Source organism: Pelodiscus sinensis, unplaced genomic scaffold (genome assembly GCF_049634645.1).
Source record: "Pelodiscus sinensis isolate JC-2024 unplaced genomic scaffold, ASM4963464v1 ctg34, whole genome shotgun sequence".
NCBI lineage: Eukaryota > Metazoa > Chordata > Testudines > Trionychidae > Pelodiscus > Pelodiscus sinensis.
The window spans coordinates 3218191-3237405 of NW_027465849.1; the positions used below are offsets into that span (position 1 = coordinate 3218191).

Genomic DNA, 19215 nt, shown 5'->3' on the forward strand with positions numbered 1-19215 from the left:
CCCGGGTCCTAAACTTACCATGACACATCTAATAAATACGCATCCACTTTTTTAATATGTTTCATCTGTACAACACCAGGGAAGTTACACGTCAACAGCAGGGAACAGGGGTTCAATTTGATACACACACGCGCCCCCCCCACCTGGCCCCACGCCAGTCCCCACCCCCCTCCCGACCCAGCCCCAGCCTGTCCCAATGTCTCCTCCTGCCCGGGGGGAGGGAACAGAACACATTTCTGCTGCTGGGGGAAGAGAGACAGAGCCCTATTTTTAATAGTCATTTAACGGGTGGGGAGCCAGTGCCAGGCGCGAACACGGTGATGTAGCCCAGCTCTGCCCCTCGGGGGTTAGAAAATTATAGATCTATATATTTATATTTATGTATATAGCTGTGTGGTTAAAAAATAAAATGGGAGGGAAGGAGTCAGCAGGGGTGGACAGGGCCGATTTCTATCCGGAGGCCCCCACCCCCGTTTGCTGCTAGTCCTGGTTCTACATGTGGCCCATGGAAACACCCCGCTCCCTTTTTCCAGGGTGTGTATTTCACCAGGTGGCTCGCTGCCTCGGCCCAGAGAGATGGAAGAAGCTACAGAGGAGCAGGAGCTGTGGGACAAGGGGTGTCTCCAGGTTTCTGAGACAGATGGCAAAAGATCCCATAATCCACTTCCCACCGCCACTGGGCGAGGCCTGACTCCCAGCCCTCCTTGCTCTAACCACCAGACCCTGCTTCCCTCCCAGAGCTGGGGAGAGAATCCAGGAGTCCTGCCTCCCAGTCCCCCTCCTACTAGGCCCCACAGAGCCAAGACAGAACCTAGAAGTGCTGGGTCCCAGTCCCCCCTGCTCTAACTACTAGGCTCTGCTCCCCCCTCCCAGAGCTGGGTAGAGGGCCCAGGAGGCAGGCAGACAGTGGAGTGAGTATAGGTAGAGACAGAAAGGGGGCTTGTGGGGCAGGAGGGTGTTAGAGGAATAATCTAGGTCAGTGGTTTTCCACCTTGTTTCGTCTGTGGGGTCCTAAACAGCCCTTTGGAAATCTTTGACATGGTCCGTGCACCCCCAAGGACCTGTGGTCCACAGGGAGAAAACTACTGAGACACACAGCTGGGTGGTGGGGACAGACAGACAGTCAGAGGGGTGGGTGTGTATGGGGTGAGAGAGACTGTGGGGACAGAGAGAAGGGATGTGTATGGGGAAGAAGGGACGGAGGGGCAGCCAGCTCCCCAGAACAGGGGCTATTTGCTGTCACTCCTGGTGTCTGGGGCCGTGGCAGGGACCCCGGGGCTGCTCCTCACTCAGTCAGTTCACGTTAAAACACCCCCCACACCTCAATGCCAACCCCCCGATCCAGCCCCGGGGACCTGTCTGCTCCTTGGGGGCTCATCATGCCAGCCCATCCCCCAGCAAATAACCCCGCCCCCGAGGGAACGTCCCCGTAGCAGAGCTAAGGTCTGAGCCCCACTGCGCTGGCCCCCGGGCTCCCGAGGGCCTGTCCCGTCATGCGGGGCTTGGCCAATCGCAGCACGGCCTGTTGGGTCCCTCCTGGGGCCTGGCCTCCGTCCCCTGGGCATGAGCCCCCAGCCCCAGGGAGCACCGCATGGGTGCCAGGCCGCGGTTCCTGTGGCAACAGGTCCCCATGGCGATGGGGGAGCCGGCCGGGGCCCATCTCAAGCAGGATTTCAGGTCCCAGCCCGCCGTGTGGGGAGGGAGCGGCCTGCCCCCAGCCTTCACTCCCACGCACGCCGCTGCTGTCCAGATGCCGGCCGGGGGGGGCCCTTCAGTGGGCACCGTGCCCTCCCCAGTCTGCCAGGATCCCAGCTTGCTCCAGTGGGCAGTCAGCCGCGAGACCCACCAATCTCCATCAATCCATGGGGGCGGCTGGGAGGGGTCTCAGCATCTGCCCAGCGGGGAGTCCATGGCCCCGCAGCGGGGGGGAGCCACGACTGGGTTCGTGGGGAGGGACGAAGCCCCCTTACAATGGGGCGGGGCCGAGATGTCCTCCAGTGAGGCCGGGCGCAGCCACCCAAGGCGCTGCCCGGTCCTCGGTTCCTTCATGGAAACTGGAGACCCACAAAGGGGATCTGCCCCATTGTGCCTGCCACCCTGGTGCATACGGGGCTGCCCCCCACCTGCCTCCTGCCCTGATGGTTACAGGGCACTAAGGCTAAGGAGTCTGCCCCCCAACCTGCCATCCCCTGGGGATACGGGGCACTAAGGGGATCCCCCAACCTGCCACCTCCCAGTGGTTATGTGGCACAGAGGGGTCTGCCCTCAAACTGCCACCCCCCCACTGTTTACATGGCACTAAGGGGTCTGCCCCCTAACCTGCCACTCCCAGGTAGATATAGGGCACTAAGGGGTCTGGCCCCACAACCTGCCTCCCATCCCAGTGGTTACATGGCACTAAGGAGTCTGCCCCCCAACCTGCCACCCCCCGGGTGGATACAGGGCACTGAGGGGTCTGTCCCCCAACCTGCCTCCCATCCCAGTGGATATGGGGCACTAAGGGGTCTGCCCCCAAACCTGCCACCCCCCAGGTGTACACAGGGCACTAAGGGGTCTTCCCCCCAAACCTGCCACCCCTGGGTGGATACAGGGCACTAAGGGGTCTGCCCCCCAACTTGCCTCCCATCCCAGTGGTTCCATGGCACTAAGGGGTCTGCCCCCCAACCTGCCACCCCGGGGTGGATACAGGGCACTGAGGGGTCTGTCCCCCAACCTGCCTCCCATCCCAGTGGATATGGGGCACTAAGGGGTCTGCCCCCCAACCTGCCACCCCCCCGGTGGATACGGGGCCCCACAGCATCTCCCCCGCCCCCACCCTAGGGGTCCTTGTGGCCCAGGGCGGCCAGGCGCTCCAGCTTGTGCAGGTGCCGGTGCTTCTTGAGGCCGTAGGTGTTGGCGAAGGCCTCGCCGCAGGTGCTGCACTTGAAGGGGCGCCCGCCCTGGTGGGTCTGCAGGTGCTTGCTGAAGTACTTGGGGTCCTTGAAGAGCTTGAGGCAGGCAGAGCAGCGCAGGTCGCGGCGGGCGTCGTGGGCCCGCTGGTGGCGCAGGATGGACGAGAGGTAGAAGAAGCTCTTGCCACACAGGTCGCAGCGATACACCTTCTCGCCCAGGTGCACCCGCTGGTGCTCCAGCAGGTTGGAGCGGTAGCGGAAGGTCTTGCCGCAGGTTTGGCAGCGCTGGGGCCGGGCCACCACGTGCAGGCGCTGGTGCTCAGCCAGGCTGGAGGACTGGGCGAAGCGCTTGTTACACAGGGCGCACTTGTAGGCCCGCTCGCCCGTGTGCACCACCTTGTGCTGCCGCAGGTACCAGGAGCGCAGGAAGCCGCGCCCGCAGACCGAGCAGCGGTAGGGCCGCTCCTCCGTGTGGCAGCGCTGGTGGCGCATGAGCAGGGCCGCCTCCCAGAAGCGCTTGCCGCAGACCGAGCAGCTGAAGTGGCGCTTCTGCAGGTGGGTGCGGCGGTGGAGCAGCAGGTCGTAGGCCCCGGCGAAGCTGCGTCCGCACACGGTGCAGGCCAGCGTGCGCCGCACCAGGTGCACGTACTTGTGGGTCACCAGGGCCAGGAAGTGCTTGAAGCTCTGCCCGCAGATGCTGCAGGTGAACCGCTCCCCGCTGGGGATCATGGGGTGCTCCTCCAAGGAGCCCATCAGGGAGGCCAGCGCAGGGCCCACGCCGCCAGCCGGCGCCTCCCCAGGAAGCCCGTTCTCCAGGCAGCTGGCAGAGCCCGGGGGCGGGGCGGCCTCGGCGCAGGCCCCCTCTGGCAGTAGCCGCTCCGGCGCCGTCTGGTGCACCAGCTTGTGCCACATGAGGTTCTCGATGAAGCCGAAGCACTTGCCACAGGCATCGCAGGCGTAGGGTTTGTCGGCCATGTGGGCCTCCTTGTGGCTCATGACGTGGAAGAGGTCGGGGAAGCGCTCGCCGCAGTCGGAGCAGCCATAGCTCAGCCCCTCGGGGGGCAGGGCGCCGGCCGGCCCCAGGGCGCAAGGCAGCTGCAGCCGATGGATCTGCTTGTGGCGGGTGAGGCTCTGCGGGTAGCCGAAGACCTTGCCACACAGCTCGCACTTGTAGGGCCGCTCCCGGGTGTGCACCACGTGGTGCTTGGTGAGGTGGAAGGACTCCCGGAAGCGCTTGCCGCAGACCGAGCACTGGTGCGGCTTCTCGCCCGTGTGGATGCGTTCGTGGCGCTTCAGCGTCTCCCGCCGGCCAAAGCCTCGCCCGCAGATGCCGCAGCAGAAGCTCTTGCCGGCCCCCAGCAGCAGCGGGTGGGGCCCCAGCAGCGCCGCGGTGCCGAAAGCTGCCGGGGCCGCCTTGGCCTCCCCGTCGCCGGTGGGGGCCTCGCTGGGGAGCAGGAAGGGCCCTGGGTAGGCGGCCGGGGCCGAGTCAGCAGCGGGGACGGGGGTGTCCTTGGGGGGGGCCCCCTCGTGGAGCTGGCGGTGGCGCAGCAGGCTTTGGGGCGCGGCGTAGGCCTTGCCGCACACGTCGCACTTGTAGTCGGGGCGGGGGCCGGCGTGGGAGGCCTGGTGTTTGAGCAGGTAGGCGGCGTCCCGGAACTCCTTGCCGCAGACCCCGCACGGCACCCGCAGCAGGGCCGAGTGGGTCTTGACGTGGCGCTTGAGGCTCTCACGCCGGTTGAAGGTCTTCTCGCAGACGGAGCAGCTGAAGGGCCGCTCGCCAGTGTGGATGATCTGGTGCTGGTGCAGGTGGCTCGGCTTCTTGAAGACCTTCCAACACAGGGAGCAGGTGAAGGGGCCGTCGGGCTGGGCTGGACTGGGGCTGCCTTCCCCAGCCGGCTCGGTGCCCGTGGCCACTGGCGGTGGGGGAGGCGGGGCGGAGGCGGCCGGGCCGGCCTCGGGCAGCTCCTTGTGGCAGCGCCGGTGGCGGATGAGGCTGGAGATGTGGTTGTAGGTCCGGCCGCAGGTGGAGCACTCGTAGGGCCGCTCGCCGGTGTGCACCAGCATGTGCTGTACCAGGTGGGAGGACTGCTTGAAGGACTTCTGGCACACGCCGCAGGGGAACCGCCGGTCGATGAAGTACTTCAGCCGCCGGAAGTAGTTCTTGTCGTCTTTGCCGGCTTGGCCGTCGGCCGGAGCCGGGGCGGCTGGAGCTGGAGCCGCGCCCACCCCCCGCTTGAGGCTCCCGAAGAGGTGCTGGTGCCCCGAGAGGTCCACGATGCCCCACTGGGGGGCGCCGAAAGCCCCCGCCCCGTCGAAGAGCGGCGGGGCGGCTGGCACGGCGGCGGTACTGTACTGCTGCGGAGGGGCGGTGCCCGGATCGGCTTTCTTGGGCTGAGCGGCGCCGGAGGCGGATGGGGCGGGGCCCTCGGCTTTGAAGTCCTTGGGCTTGGCTGGGGCGGGGCGGTCGAAGTGGGGGGCGCCGGCGGGTGGCGGGGGGTACTCGTAGGGGGGCTGGGGGCAGGGCAGCGAGGCCACGGCTTTGGCGTGCTCCTGGTTGTAGGCCTCCATGGGCTCGAAGCGCTGGTGGTTCAGGAACTCCAGGAAGTCAAAGGGGTAGCTCTGGAAGTGAACGCCCTCGTCGCTCGCATTCGCTTCCATCTCCTCCTGGGGGAGCCGCTGCCTGGGGGGGAGGAGCGGGGTCAGGCCTCCTGCCCCACTCACCCCCTGAGGTCCCCCACGCACGCCGCACGCGTGAGACCCATTCATACCGGCCTCGGGTGTGGGATGCAGGGGCTGGGGGCAAGGGGACTCCCCCACCCGGTGCTGGGTTGTGGCCCCTCAGGGGTAGGGTGGGGGGGCTGGTTATTAGGGATCCATAGGGGAGAGGTGGGCAGGGGGCTGGGGGCTGGGGGGGTCACTCATCTTTCTCACAAGGGTGGGGGGAGGTTGTGAGATGAGGGGACTGGGGGGGGTAACAGGCCTTCTTGGTGCAGCTGGGGTGCAGTGGCGTGTGGGAGGAGGTGAGTGTATGGGGCTACCCTGGGGGGCAGGGAGCATGTACAGAGAATAGAAAAGTATTTTTGGGGGGATCACTGACCTCTAGGGGTGTGTATGACACACAGGAGTGTCTGTGAGGAAGGGGTATGAGGCACATACAGGGGGCGGGACGGGGGGTGCAGGGTGCACACGGGGGAGCTGGTGGGGGAGGGGCAGGAAGTGCAGGGGACCCACGGGGGGAGGGGCACGGGGGGCTGTGGGGGAGGGGAGGCAGGGGACACACGGGGGGCAGTGGGGGAGGGGTGCGTGGGGCTCTATGGGACGCGAACACGGGCGGGGGGGTCGCTCACCTCGGGGGGCCCCAGCTCCGAGCGGGGGGGGGGGCCCAGGGGGCGCTGGGGGCCGGGGCTGGATCCCAGCTCGGACAGGCCCGGCCGGAAGCGCCGCCCCCACCGGAGACGGAACCGCCCCCCCCCCCCCAAGCCCGGCCCCACCTCTCTGGGGCCGCCCCACTTCCGCCGCCGCCGCCGGGTCCTAGCGTGGGTCGGGCCAAGCGCGCCCCGGAGACGGAACCCGGTGTCTGGCCCCTCCCCCTCCGGCCCGTCTAGAATCCAGCGTCCGGTTCCCACCCCTCCCCCCGCTAGAACCCGGGAGTCCGGCCCCTCCCCTCCCGAATAGAACCCGGGAGTCCGGCCCCGCCCCCTCCCCGAATAGAACCCGGGAGTCCGGCCCCTCCCCCTCCCGAATAGAACCCGGCTAGAACCCGGGAGTCCAGCCCCTCCCCCTCCCGAATAGAACCCGGCTAGAACCCGGGAGTCCGGCCCCTCCCCCTCCCGAATAGAACCCGGCTAGAACCCGGGAGTCCGGCCCCTCCCCCTCCCCCTCCCGAATAGAACCCGGCTAGAACCCGGGAGTCCAGCCCCTCCCCCTCCCCGAATAGAACCCGGGAGTCCGGCCCCTCCCCGAATAGAACCCGGCTAGAACCCGGGAGTCTGGTCCCTCCCCTCCCCGAATAGAACCCAGCTAGAACCCGGGAGTCCGGCCCCTCCCCTCCCCGAATAGAACCCGGCTAGAACCCGGGAGTCCGGCCCCTCTCCTCCCCGAATAGAACCCGGCTAGAACCCGGGAGTCCGGCCCCTCCCCCTCCCCGAATAGAACCCGGGAGTCCAGCCCCTCCCCCTCCCCGAATAGAACCCGGGAGTCCGGCCCCTCCCCTCCCCGAATAGAACCCGGCTAGAACCCGGGAGTCCGGCCCCTCCCCTCCCGAATAGAACCCGGGAGTCCAGCCCCTCCCCCTCCCCGAATAGAACCCGGGAGTCCGGCCCCTCCCCCTCCCGAATAGAACCCGGCTAGAACCCGGGAGTCCAGCCCCTCCCCCTCCCCGAATAGAACCCGGGAGTCCGGCCCCTCCCCCTCCCGAATAGAACCCGGCTAGAACCCGGGAGTCCAGCCCCTCCCCCTCCCGAATAGAACTCGGAAGTCCGGCCCCTCCCCCTCCCGAATAGAACCTGGCTAGAACCCGGGAGTCCGGCCCCTCCCCTCCGCGCTGCTCGCTGGACCCTTCTCCCAAAGCTGGGGAGAGACCCCAGGCGTCCTGGCTCCCAGCCCCCACCCTGCTCCCAAAGCCCAGAGAGACCCTATTGACTTCTTTGTCCCCCCACACCAGGCTGCCCCCCAACCTGCCCTCCCCGGCCTGGGTTTCAGTGGGTGCCCCCCATAGCAAAAGCCACCTTTCCCTGGAGGGTATGGGGCTGGGATGTTGGGGGTCCCTGGTCTGGCTGGGCTAAAACGGCCCCCATGGTGGAATGGGGAAATGCCCTTTTTTGGGCAGCCAAAGTTTCCCTATTTTTTGATGACTGGCAGTGGGAAGGGGGAACAAAGTTTTATAGTCCAGTTTGATGGGAGTGTTTCAGGGGGCTGTTTGATTTTGTGGGGGGTGTTTCAGAAGTAAGAGCTTTCCCAATATTTTTAAATAGTCCAAATGCATTTGCCAGTTCTTCCCCACACCAAATGCAAACCCAGCCCAAAGCAGGCATATGTGCGGGCTTGTCCGACCTTTGGTTTTCTTTTGTTCATCATTTCAATGGTTAACAGCAATGTTTATTTTTAAACATTTTGTCTTTCTGTTTTCAGGGCAGTGCAGAATGCTGTGGGCAGGGCTGACAAGGGCAGGGCCGGACGAGAAATATTTAATGGCAGGAGCTGCTGAGATGCCCAACATTATAAACTTTATAACCAGCAAACCACAAATTGTCAATGTCACATGGCCAAATATACAAAGCAAAGACCCTTAAGTCAGCCACTAGGAAATCAAGCGGCATTTTGCCTGTTTTGCCTGTCTCATCAAAATGTTTGTGTGGTGCAATGAAATCGATCATTATTGACAATGCCCCACAATAAATGTCTTCCTTCCAAGCCTATGTAAGAATATGGTAAGGGCTTTTTTCTGTCTGTCTTATCTATCCCCACCCACCTATCTATCTATCTATCTATCTATCTATCTATGTTTTTTGGTGACAAATCTGAGGAACTGTCCCAGACTGATGTATCGTGTATTGTTAGATGCGGTTTTGGAACAAATTGCTAAACGAAACGGTAATAAGTCACCTGGCCCAGATGGCATTCACTCAAGAGTTTGAAAGGAGCTCCCATAGGAAATTGCAAACCCACTAACTGGGGTATGTAATCTGTCACTTAAGTCAGCATCTGTACCAGATGTCCGGAGGACAACTAATGTGACACCAGAAAAGCTCTTGAGGTGATCTTAGCAAATGCAGGCCGGAAAGTCTACCTTCAGTGCCAGGCAAATTAGCTGAAACTAAAGGACAGAATAGTCAGACGCCCAGATGAACATGATTTAAGAACACAAGAAAGGCCACACTGGGTCAGACCAAAGGTCCATCTAGCTCAGTATCCTGTCTGCCGACAGCAGCCAATACCAGATGCCCCAGAGGAAGTGAACAGAACAGGAGATCTTCAAGCAATCCCTCCCCTGTTGCCTATTCCCAGCATCTGACAGGCTAGGGACGCCATCCCTATCCATCCTGGCTAATAGCCATGACGGACCTAACCTTCATGAATGTATCTAGTTCTTTCTTGAACCCTGTTAAAGTCCTGGTCTTCACAACATCCTCTGGCAAGGAGTTCCACAGGTTAACTGTGCTGTGAGAGGAAAAACTTCCTTTTGTTTGTTTTAAACCTGCTACCTATTCATTTCATTTGGTGGCCCCTAGTTCGTATATTATGTGAACAAGTAAATAACTTTTCCTTATTCACTTTTTCCACACCTGTCATGATTTTATAGACCTCAGTCATATCCCCCTTACTCTCCTCTTTTCTAAGATGAAAAGTCCCAGTCTTTTTAATCTCTCTTCATATGGGACCTGTTCCAAACTCCTAATCATTTTTGTTTCCCTTTTCTGAACCTTTTCCAAAGCCAAGAGATCTTTTTTGAGATGAGGTGACCACATCTGTACTCAGTATTCAAGATGTGGGCGTTCCATGGTTTTATAGAGAGACAGTAAGATATTCTCTGTCTTATTCTCTATCCCGTTTTTAATGCTTTTTTGACTGCTGCTGCATGCTGAATGGATGTTTTCAGAGAACTATCCACTGTTTTCAGTGACTCCAAGATCTCTCTCGCGCGTATTTGTAGCCAAATTTGTCCCCATCATACTGTATGTATAGTTGGGATTATTTTTTCTAATGTGCATTACTTTACATTTACCAACATTACATTTTCATTTGCCATTTTGTAGCCCAATCACTTAGTTGGGTGAGATCTTTTTGAAGCTCTTCACAGTCTGCGTTGGTCTATCTTGAGCAGTTTGGTATCATCTGCAAATTTTGCCACTTCACTGTTTACCCCTTTCTCTAGATCAGTGGTCACCAACCAGTCGATCGGGATCGACTGGTAGATCTCGGAGCCTCAGACAGGTGATCCTGACAGGTTTGGCCAAGAGGTTATCAATCCCAGCACTTCAGCTGCCCTTCCCCTCCCTCAATTGTTGCACATCTCCTGCCCTTTGCCTTGGAGCTGTCTCCTCAGGAGACTCTGCTTTCTGAGCAGGGCAGGGGAGGAAGAAGAGGGGGCACTGATGTCAAGGTGCCCCCTCCCACCCTGTATCCTATCTCCACAGAGCAGAGAGGGGGCACAACAGGACTTGGGATGGAGTTTTCTGGCTGCTTTTGGGAGTAGTGCAGGGCCAGGACGGGTAAGCCTGCTCCACTATGCCACCACCCAAGAGCCACCTGAGGTAAGCGGTGCCCAGCTGGTGCCCACATCCCGAAACCCTACTCCAGTCATGAACTCCATCCTGCACCCCAAGTCCCTGCCCAGCTCCGAGCACCCCTGCATCCAAACACCCTCCCACAGCCCTGCACCTAGAACCCCCTCAGACATCCCAACTGCCTGCCCCAGGCTCAGCTCAGAGCCCCTCATGCCCCATATTCCTTAATCCAAGACCAGAGCCTGCACCCCAACCCTGTGCCCCAGACTGGTGAACGTGAGGAAGGGTACAGGAGGGAGGGAGAGAGGGAGGATGGAATGAGCAGGAGAGGGGACCTCACAGGAGCACAAAGGAGGCGGGGCAAAGGTATTTCGGTATGAGGTAGATCCTGGATTGCATTTAAACTCAAAAAGTGATCTCGTGCTTAGAAAGGTTGGAGACCCCTGCTCTAGATCATTTATAAATAAGCTGAACAGGATTGGTCCCAAGTCAGACCCTTGGGGGACAGCACTAGTTACCCCTCTCCATTCTGAAAATTTACCATTTATTCCTACCCTTTGTTTCTTGTCTTTTAACCAGTTTTCAATCCATGAGAGGATCTTCCCCCTCATCCCATGACAACTTACTTTACTTAAGAACCTTTGGTGCGGGACCTTGTCGAAGGCTTTCTGGAAATCTAAGTATACTGTATCCACTGGATCCCCCTTGTCCACATGTTTGTTGACCCTCTCAAAGAACTCTAGTAAATTAATAAGGCAGGATTTACCTTTACAGAAACCATGTTGACTTTTCCCCCAACAAATTACATTCATCTACGTGTCTGAGAATTTTATTCTTCACTTTAGTTTCAACTAATTTGCCCGGTAGTGACATTAGCCTTACCGGTCTGTAATTGCCAGGATCGCCTCTAGAGCCCTTTAAAAATATTGATGTCACATAAGCTATCTTCCAGACATTAGGTATGGAAGCTGACTTAAAGGATAGGTTACAAAATACAGTTCATAGTTCCGATTTGTTGGGGGAAAGTCACACAGCTTTTGTAATCAAGTCTTATCAATCTACCTCAATTCTTTGAGGGGGTCTTATGGACAAGGGAGATCCAGTGGCTACAATGTAGTTGGACTGTCAGCTTTTAACAAGGTCCCTTAACAAAGGCTTTTTAGCAAACTAAGCAGTCGTGGGGTTCCCTCATGGATCAGTAGTTGGTTACAAGACAGGAGACAAAGGGTAGGAATAAATGGTCAGTTTTCAGAATGGAGAGAGGTAACTAGTGGTGTCTCCCAGGGGTCTGTCCGGGGACCAATCCCATTCAAGACATTCATAAACAATCTGGAAAACAGGGTAAACGTTGAGGCGGCAAAATTGGCAGATACAAAACTCAAGATCAGGCTGCACAGAGTGACAGGAAATCAGCGTTGATTACAGCCACTCCCCGACTTACAAACACACCGACTTATGACCATCCGTACTTACAACCAACCTCCCATTAACCCCATTATAATATTTTCGAGTTGAGAACCGTGGGCAGTGCGTTTAAGGGTATTTCCGACATACGACCAAATCGAGTTACGACCTGGTGTTCAGAATGTAACCCGTTCGTAAGGCAGGCCTGTATTGCAAAGTGGTGCACGTCGGAAACCATACGTACAAAATGCTGGCGTCTAAATGAGCTGGTACCACCCAGGAGAGAGATCTTGGCGTCAGCATGGCTGGTTCTCTGAAAACGTCTGCTCAAAGGGCAGTGACCATCCCCAAAAGCTCTGAGGGATTAGGAAAGGGACAGAGAACAAGACAGAAAATAGCCCCAGGCCACTAAATGTGCCCACAGGCAGTTGGGGTCTCTGCAGTTCAAAGGAGATGTGTGGGCATCGGGAAAGGTGCAGAGAAGGACAACCGAGACGGTACGGGGTGGAGAGCCGCTTTCCCAGGAGAGATTAATAAGGCTGGGACTGTTCTGCATGAAGAGAGACCCCGAAGGGGGAATATGATCAAGGAAAGCTGCACTGGAGCCAGACTCCTAGCTATCACCTCCACTTCCTCGGCAGTAGCCAGAGCTAAGGGCCCTTTCAATTGCTCCCCGCCCCCTGTGCATGCCCTGCAACCCAGTGGCACTGAAGGGCTGACTGGGGGAAGCTAGCTCCCGGCCCCGCCCCTTCTTCCGGAGGCCCCGCCCCAGCTGCCCCCAGGTCCCAGTGAAGATTCTCGTCAGCGTGGGATACGAACAGATTCGTCCCGTCCATAGGACGGCTGGGGCAGCTACCCACTTTGCAAGGCTCCTCAGCTGACCTATGGATCGGGCCCCCGTAGCTGGAGAATTACTGGGGGACACAGCACCAGGGGTTCGACACCTCCCCACTCCGCATTCACCCACTGGAGCCATGGAAACCAGAGCAACCCAGCATCCTGTTCCACACTCCTGCCATCCTCTGACCCTGGCCTGCCCCGCTCCCCGGAGCTGTGCTGGGTTTGGGGGAGCAGTGGGGAGCAGGTTGGGGTGCTCCAGCTGCTGCTGCAGTGAGGGGGGGTGCCCCATGCCCGGCTCCCCTGCTAATCCCTAGCTGGGGGGGGGGCTTCGGGAAAGGGGTGCAAAGTGGGTGTGAGAGGAGGTGGAAAAAGGCGGGGCGGGCGTGGGGCATGAGGAGGGTTGCCCGGCCCCCACTGGCAATGGCCGTGGATAGAAGGGGCCGATAGAGGGTTATAAAATAGTGCCTGGAGTAGAGAACATGGGTAAAGAAGTGTTGTTTATCCCTTCACATAACACAAAGCAAAGGCCACCCCATGAGATTCACAAGCAGCTGGTTTAAAACAAACCTAAGCAAGTCTGGCTTCACCAGATGCACGGTTAGCCAGTGGCACTCACAGTCAGCCGGGCAGGCGGGCAAAAGTACAAGTGGACTCAGGAAAGAATGAGCGAAGTTCCTGGCCGGCAGGTCCATCAATGGCCATTAGCCAGGTTGGTCAGGGACGCGGCTCCGTGCTCTGGCTGTCCCTAGACACGAGAAGTCGTTCTTCCACTCTATTCTGCGCTGATTTGGCCTCAGTTGGAGGATTGTGTCCAGTTCTGGGCACCACATTTCAAGAAAGATGTGGAGAAATTGGAGAAGGTCCAGAGAAGAGCAACGAGAATGATGAAAGGTCTAGAGAACACGAGCAATGAGGGAAGGCTGAAGGAATTGGGTTTGTTTAGTTTAGAAAAGAGAAGCTTGAGAGGGGACATGAGAGCGGTTTTCAGGTATCTAAAAGGGTGTCACAAGGAGGAGGGGGGAAAATTGTTCTTCCTGGCCTCAGGATAGAACAAGAAGCAATGGGCTTAAACTGCAAAAAGGGAGGTTTAGGTTTGAAAAAGTTCCTGTCAGGGTGGTTAAACACTGGAATAAGTTGCCTCCGGAGGTTGTGGAATCTCCCTCTCTGGAGATATTTAAGAGTAGGTTAGATAAATGTCTATCAGGGATGATCTAAACCAGGGGTTCCCAACCTTTAGGTCGGGACCCAAATATGTTCAGCTTGCGAACAGGAGCAGCTAACAGGGAGTTTGGAGAGGGAGTTCTCCATGTAAAAGAGGAGTAAATACGGGACCCTTGTGGTAAGTGGCTGTCTGTAGTGTGTGTGTGTGTAGGGGGTGTTATTTGCTGTGTGCTGAGCTTATGTTTGTCTGTTTGGTTTGTTTGAAGGAGCTTCTAAAAGGTTTGAAATCTAGAAGCCTCTGTTAATTGGCTGAGCCTCAGTCAGGGGGAGGGGCTACCAGAGCTATATAAGCCTGTGACTCAGCGACCAGGGAGCTTGCAAACAGAAGCAGCTAACAGGGAGTTTGGAGAGGGAGGTTGGAGGGTGCTAGTGACTTCTGACCTTCTCTAAACATAACTTTTATAATCTATATTCCAGACATTTAATAGGAAGCCCAGTTTAGACTTAAACTTATTCATAAGAAAAATGGAGACAGAAGCCCAGCAGCAGAGTGGGGGCTATCCTGTTTATTGTGTCGAGTGTAACACGTATGATTACCTGCCCTGTGGGTGGGTGGCGTATGTGTGCACCCATTGCAAGGAGCTCCTGGCCCTCAGAGACCGAGTTCGGGCTTTGGAGGCCAGGGTGGCTGAACTGGAGGAGCTAAGGGAGGTAGAGAGATATGTTGATGAGACTTTCCGGGACACTGTAGTACTGTCCCACCTCCAGTCTGAGAGCCCCAGTGCTCTTAAAGAGGATGAAAGTCTCAAGGGAACAGAGCATTCAATGGGAACAGAGGGAAACCATCCCGTAGATGGGACCCTACTTCCAGAGGATGTTGCGGTATCCTCTCGCACTGAGGATACCTCTGAGGGGGAGGGAATGCCAGTTGTTTAGAGAGGCTACCAAAATAAAGAACTCTATAATAATGGGGGACTTTAATTATCCCCATATTGACTGGATACATGTCACCTCAGGAAGAGAAGCAGAGATAAAATTTCTCAATGGCTTTAATGACTGCTCCTTGGAGCAGCTGGTGCAGGAACCCACAAGGGGAGAGGCAATTCTCGATTTAGGCCTGAGTGGAGTGCAGGATCAGGTCCAGGAGATAACCGTTACAGGACCGCTTGGGAATAGTGACCATAATATAATAACATTTAACATTCCTGTGGTGGGAAGAACACCTCAGCAGTCCAGCACCCTGGCATTTAATTTCAAAAAGGGGAATTACACAAAAATGAGGAGGTTAGTTAAACGGAAATTAAAAGGCACAGTGACTAGAGCCAAATCCCTGCAAGCTGCATGGAAACTTTTTAAAGACACCATAATAGAGGCCCAACTTAAATGTATATCCCAAATTAAAAAACATAGCAAGACACCTAAAAAAGAGTCACCGTGGCTTAACCACCATGTAAAAGAGGCAGTGAGGGACAAAAAGGCATCTTTTAAGAAATGGAAGTCCAATTCTAGTGAGATAAATAGAAAGGAACATAAACACTGTCAAATCAAGTGTAAACCTGTGGGTCCCCTAGACGATCGAGATATAAAAGGAGCAATCAAGGACGATAAAGCCATTGCGGATAAACTAAATGATTTCTTTGCTTCAGTCTTCACAGCTGAGGATGTTGGGGAGATTCCCAAATCTGCACCGTCCTTTGTGGGTGATGAATCTGAGGAACTGTCCCGGACTGAAGTGTCATTAGAAGAGGTTTTGGAACAAATAGAAAAACTTAATGTTAACAAATCTCCGGGACCGGATGGCATTCATCCAAGGATTCTAAAACAACTCAAATGGGAAATTGCTGAGCTATTATCTGTGGTTTGTAACCCATCCTTTAAATCGACTTCCGTACCTAATGACTGGAAGGTAGCCAACGTGACACCAATATTTAAAAAGGGCTCTACAGATGATCCTGGCAATTACAGACCGGTAAGTCTAACTTCAGTACTGGGCAAATTAGTCGAAACAATAGTAAAGAATAAAATTGTGAGGCATGTAGAAGAACATAATTTGTTGGACAAAAGTCAACATGGTTTCTGTAAAGGGAAATCATGTCTTACTAATCTATTAGAGTTCTTTGAAGGGGTTAACAAACATGCAGACAAGGGGGATCCAGTAGATATAGTACACTTAGATTTTCAGAAAACCTTTGACAAGGTCCCTCACCAAAGGCTCTTGTGTAAATTACATGGCCATGGGATAAGAGGGAAGGTCCTTTCTTGGATTGAGAACTGGCTAAAAGACAGGAAACAAAGGGTAGGAATAAATGGTAAATTTTCAGAATGGAGAGGGGTAACTAGTGGTGTCCCTGAAGGGTCAGTCCTGGGACGAATCCTTTTCAACTTATTCATAAATGATCTGGAGAAAGGGGTAAGCAGTGAGGTGGTAAAGTTTGCGGATGATACCAAACTGTTTAGGATAGTCAAGACAGAAGCAGACTGTGAGGGACTCCAACAAGATCTCACCAAACTGAGCAATTGGGCAACAAAATGGCAAATGAAATTTAATGTGGATAAGTGTAAAGTAATGCACATCGGGAAAAATAACCCCAACTATACGTACAGTACGATGGGGGCTAATTTGGCTACGACAAATCAGGAAAGAGATCTTGGAGTTATCATGGACAGTTCTCTGAAAACTTCCACACAGTGTGCAGAGGCGGTCAAAAAGGCAAATAGGATGCTAGGAATTATTAGGAAAGGGATAGAAAAAAAGACACAGAATATCTTATTGCCCCCGTATAAAACTATGGTACGCCCACATCTTGAATACTGTGTACAGATGTGGTCTCCTCACCTCAAAAAAGATATTTTGGCCTTGGAAAGGGTTCAGAAAAGGGCAACTAAAATGATTAGGGGTTTGGAACGGGTCCCATATGAGGAGAGGTTAAAGCGACTGGGACTTTTCAGTTTAGAAAAGAGGAGACTGAGGGGGGATATGATAGAGGTCTATAAAATCATCAGTGGTGTGGAGAGGGCGGATAAAGAAAAGTTATTTATTAGTTCCCATAATAGAAGAACTAGAGGACACCTGCCTAGAGCAGGGGGCTGAACTTGATGACCTTCTGAGGTCTCTTCCAGTTCTATGATTCTATGATTCTAAATGAAATGAATGGGTATCAGGTTTAAAACTAATAAGAGAAAGTTCTTCTTCACACAGCGTGTAGTCAACCTGTGGAACTCCTTGCCAGAGGAGGCTGTGAAGGCTAGGACTATAACAGAATTTAAAGAGAAGCTGGATAATTTCATGGAGGTTAGGTCCATAAAAGGCTATTAACCAAGCGATAGAAGTGGTGTCCCTGGCCTCTGTTTGTCAGAGGCTGGAGAGGGATGGCAGGAGACAAATCGCTTGATCATTGTCTTCGGTCCACCCTCTCTGGGGCACCTGGTGCTGGCCACTGTCGGCAGACAGGCTACTGGGCTAGATGGACCTTTGGTCTGACCCAGTACGGCCGTTCTTCTGTTCTTATGGGTCGCCATTACATTTCAAAAGGGTCACCAGGTGTCTCCTCGGTGGCTCTTAAGGAGCCATTCACACATTTTTGGAATCGCCCTGGGTCACCAAGTCTTCCTGAATTGTCAAAATGGGTCCCCATCTGGAAAAGATTGGGAACCACTAGTCTAGCCAGTACTGGGTCCTCCCATGAGGGCAGGGGACTGGACTCGATGACCTCTCGAGGTCCCTTCCAGTCCTAGTGTTCTATGATTCTAAACCGCTGGCTGGGCTTGGAGGATGGGTCATTTGCCAGCTGCCCGGTTCTGTACAGTCCCTCCGAAGCCCCCGGCCCCAGCCACCATCAGACAACAGGCTTCTGGACTCGAGGTAACACAAACGTTTATTTTAAAATCGTCTTATGTCAAAAAGATTCTCGTCCCAGATTTATCCAAAAAATGTATCCAAAAGATTTATGCAAAGCCCGCCCCTAGCACCAACAGAAAATGAAAAATGCAGATGTTTTTGTTGGTCTGGTTTTCAAACTGGACCTATTTCCCACTCCCCACATTTTTTTTTCACGAATTTTCTTCTAAAAGCAAACATAAATGTGAATGTTTTTAAAAATGAGATCGTTACACCTTGTTTAAAAATGTTGGAGAAACTGAAATGCCATGCACCCAAAGTGACCAACCCAAAGTGGCAATGAAAGGAAACGGGAAAAAAATCAGTAAAAACCTTGAAGAGATTTTTTTTTACCTAAAAAAATCTTGTAATTGTAAAAAAAGTATAAATTTTGCAAATTTGATTTTTAAGTAGAATTTGTTTTGGGAGGGGAGGAGCAAAGGCCACCAGGTGACAAAAATGAGCAATCCAATGTGGCAATGTAGAGAAAAAAAACCCAACGAACAAAGGCCTTGTGTTGATTTTAATTTAAAATTTTATCTTGTTTTGAAAGTAGGGTTCTCTAATAGCAAATAATTGTCTTATAAATGATGAATAAATGTCACAGAGATTTAATTGATTAAATTCAGATGGCCAATTGAGGCAAATATAACAACCGCAAACTGATTGTTTTTAAAAATTGGCTTGATTCTTTACCAAAAACTGCAATTTTGGAAAATACAAATTTGATGGGGGTTTTTAAATTATCTTTGATATTTTTGGACAGCTGCCTCACTGGGACCACACAGGCCAATCTGAACTGACAATGGGAACAAATAAATAAATAAACAGCCCCACCCTGAACAGATTTTATGTCAGCAGTTTTTCATTTGCAAAAATTGTCATTTTTACATGGAAAAGAAAATTTATCTGAACTTTTGGCAACTTGACAGAGCATCCTAAAGAAGCAATGGCCTGGAAGCAATATTAATTATTATTGTATCGTGCCAGTAGTTTGCAAAAGCTCTTCACAAAAGAGAGAATTTGAAAGGAGAGACTGAGGATATGTCTACACTACAGAATTTTTTCGGAACAACAGGCGTTTTTCCAAAAAAAAAATCAATTACATCCACACTGCAATCGCGTTCTTCCGAAAGAAAATTGAAAGAACAGAGGGGTTTTCCGACATTGGTAATACTTTTGGAAAAAGGCGTGGGTGGATGGGGAAAAGGGACTTCTTTCGAAAGAACAGAAAAGAGGAAAAAGCACAGGTGACCTGGTAGCCACTCTGTCCATAATAATCACAGCTTACATGCGAGAGAGCATCCATTCAGTGTGGACGCTATCTTTCAAAAAAAGCAAATCACTTTTTTGATGCGCTTTTGCAGTGTGGACGCTATTTCAGAAGACGTTTCTCCAGAAGATCTCTTCCGAAAAAGCATCTTCCGAAAGAAGCAGTCTAGACATAGCCTGAGGCACAACGGAACTCAGAATCCCCGCATCCCAGCGCAGTGCTGTACCCCTTAGGTCAGACTGCTCTGAAGAGAGAAAGATGTCAGCATGGGGGTTGACTTATGGGCTGGATCTTAGAGCTTTCACTTCTGTTTCAGAATTATAGTACTTCTGTGTTCTGATCTGCTGGGGTTATAATGCCCTGTCTTTAGAAAAGGGAACAAAATCTAACTTTAATTAAAATATTGAATTTAATTTTGAATGGTATTTACTTTACAATATTTTAAATATTTTACCTTAGTTTACTTTACAATTTTGAAATTTTCAGTGTTTTATTTTCCCTTTTATTTTGTATATAAATTGTTACACATTTAAATCTTATTTT

The 19215-nt window shown here is 53.9% G+C and overlaps 1 protein-coding gene and 1 long non-coding RNA gene across 4 annotated transcripts; one reads left to right on the forward strand and one right to left on the reverse strand.

Annotated features, from left to right (window-relative positions):
- Positions 1–6503, reverse strand: ZNF865 (zinc finger protein 865). 3 transcript variants are annotated; one of them, XM_075915169.1, is made up of 2 exons: positions 6239–6347; positions 1–5567 (listed from the first exon to the last, which is right to left on the reverse strand). In XM_075915169.1, the coding sequence occupies exon 2, from the start codon at positions 5547–5549 to the stop codon at positions 2817–2819; it is 2733 nt and encodes a 910-aa protein (XP_075771284.1). In that variant the 5' UTR covers positions 5550–5567; positions 6239–6347; the 3' UTR covers positions 1–2816. The 3 variants fall into 3 exon arrangements, with proteins under 3 accessions (XP_075771284.1, XP_075771283.1, XP_075771282.1); XM_075915168.1 differs by lacking the exon at positions 6239–6347 and adding an exon at positions 6383–6503 and having other exon boundaries at positions 2–5571; XM_075915167.1 differs by having other exon boundaries at positions 3–5571; positions 6239–6390.
- A 46-nt stretch (positions 6504–6549) lies between these two features.
- LOC142823795 (uncharacterized) lies at positions 6550–19046 on the forward strand. The gene is made up of 3 exons (XR_012898902.1): positions 6550–8320; positions 15169–15491; positions 18166–19046. It is a non-coding gene; the product is annotated as an uncharacterized LOC142823795 (long non-coding RNA).
- The last annotated feature ends 169 nt before the right edge of the window (positions 19047–19215 follow it).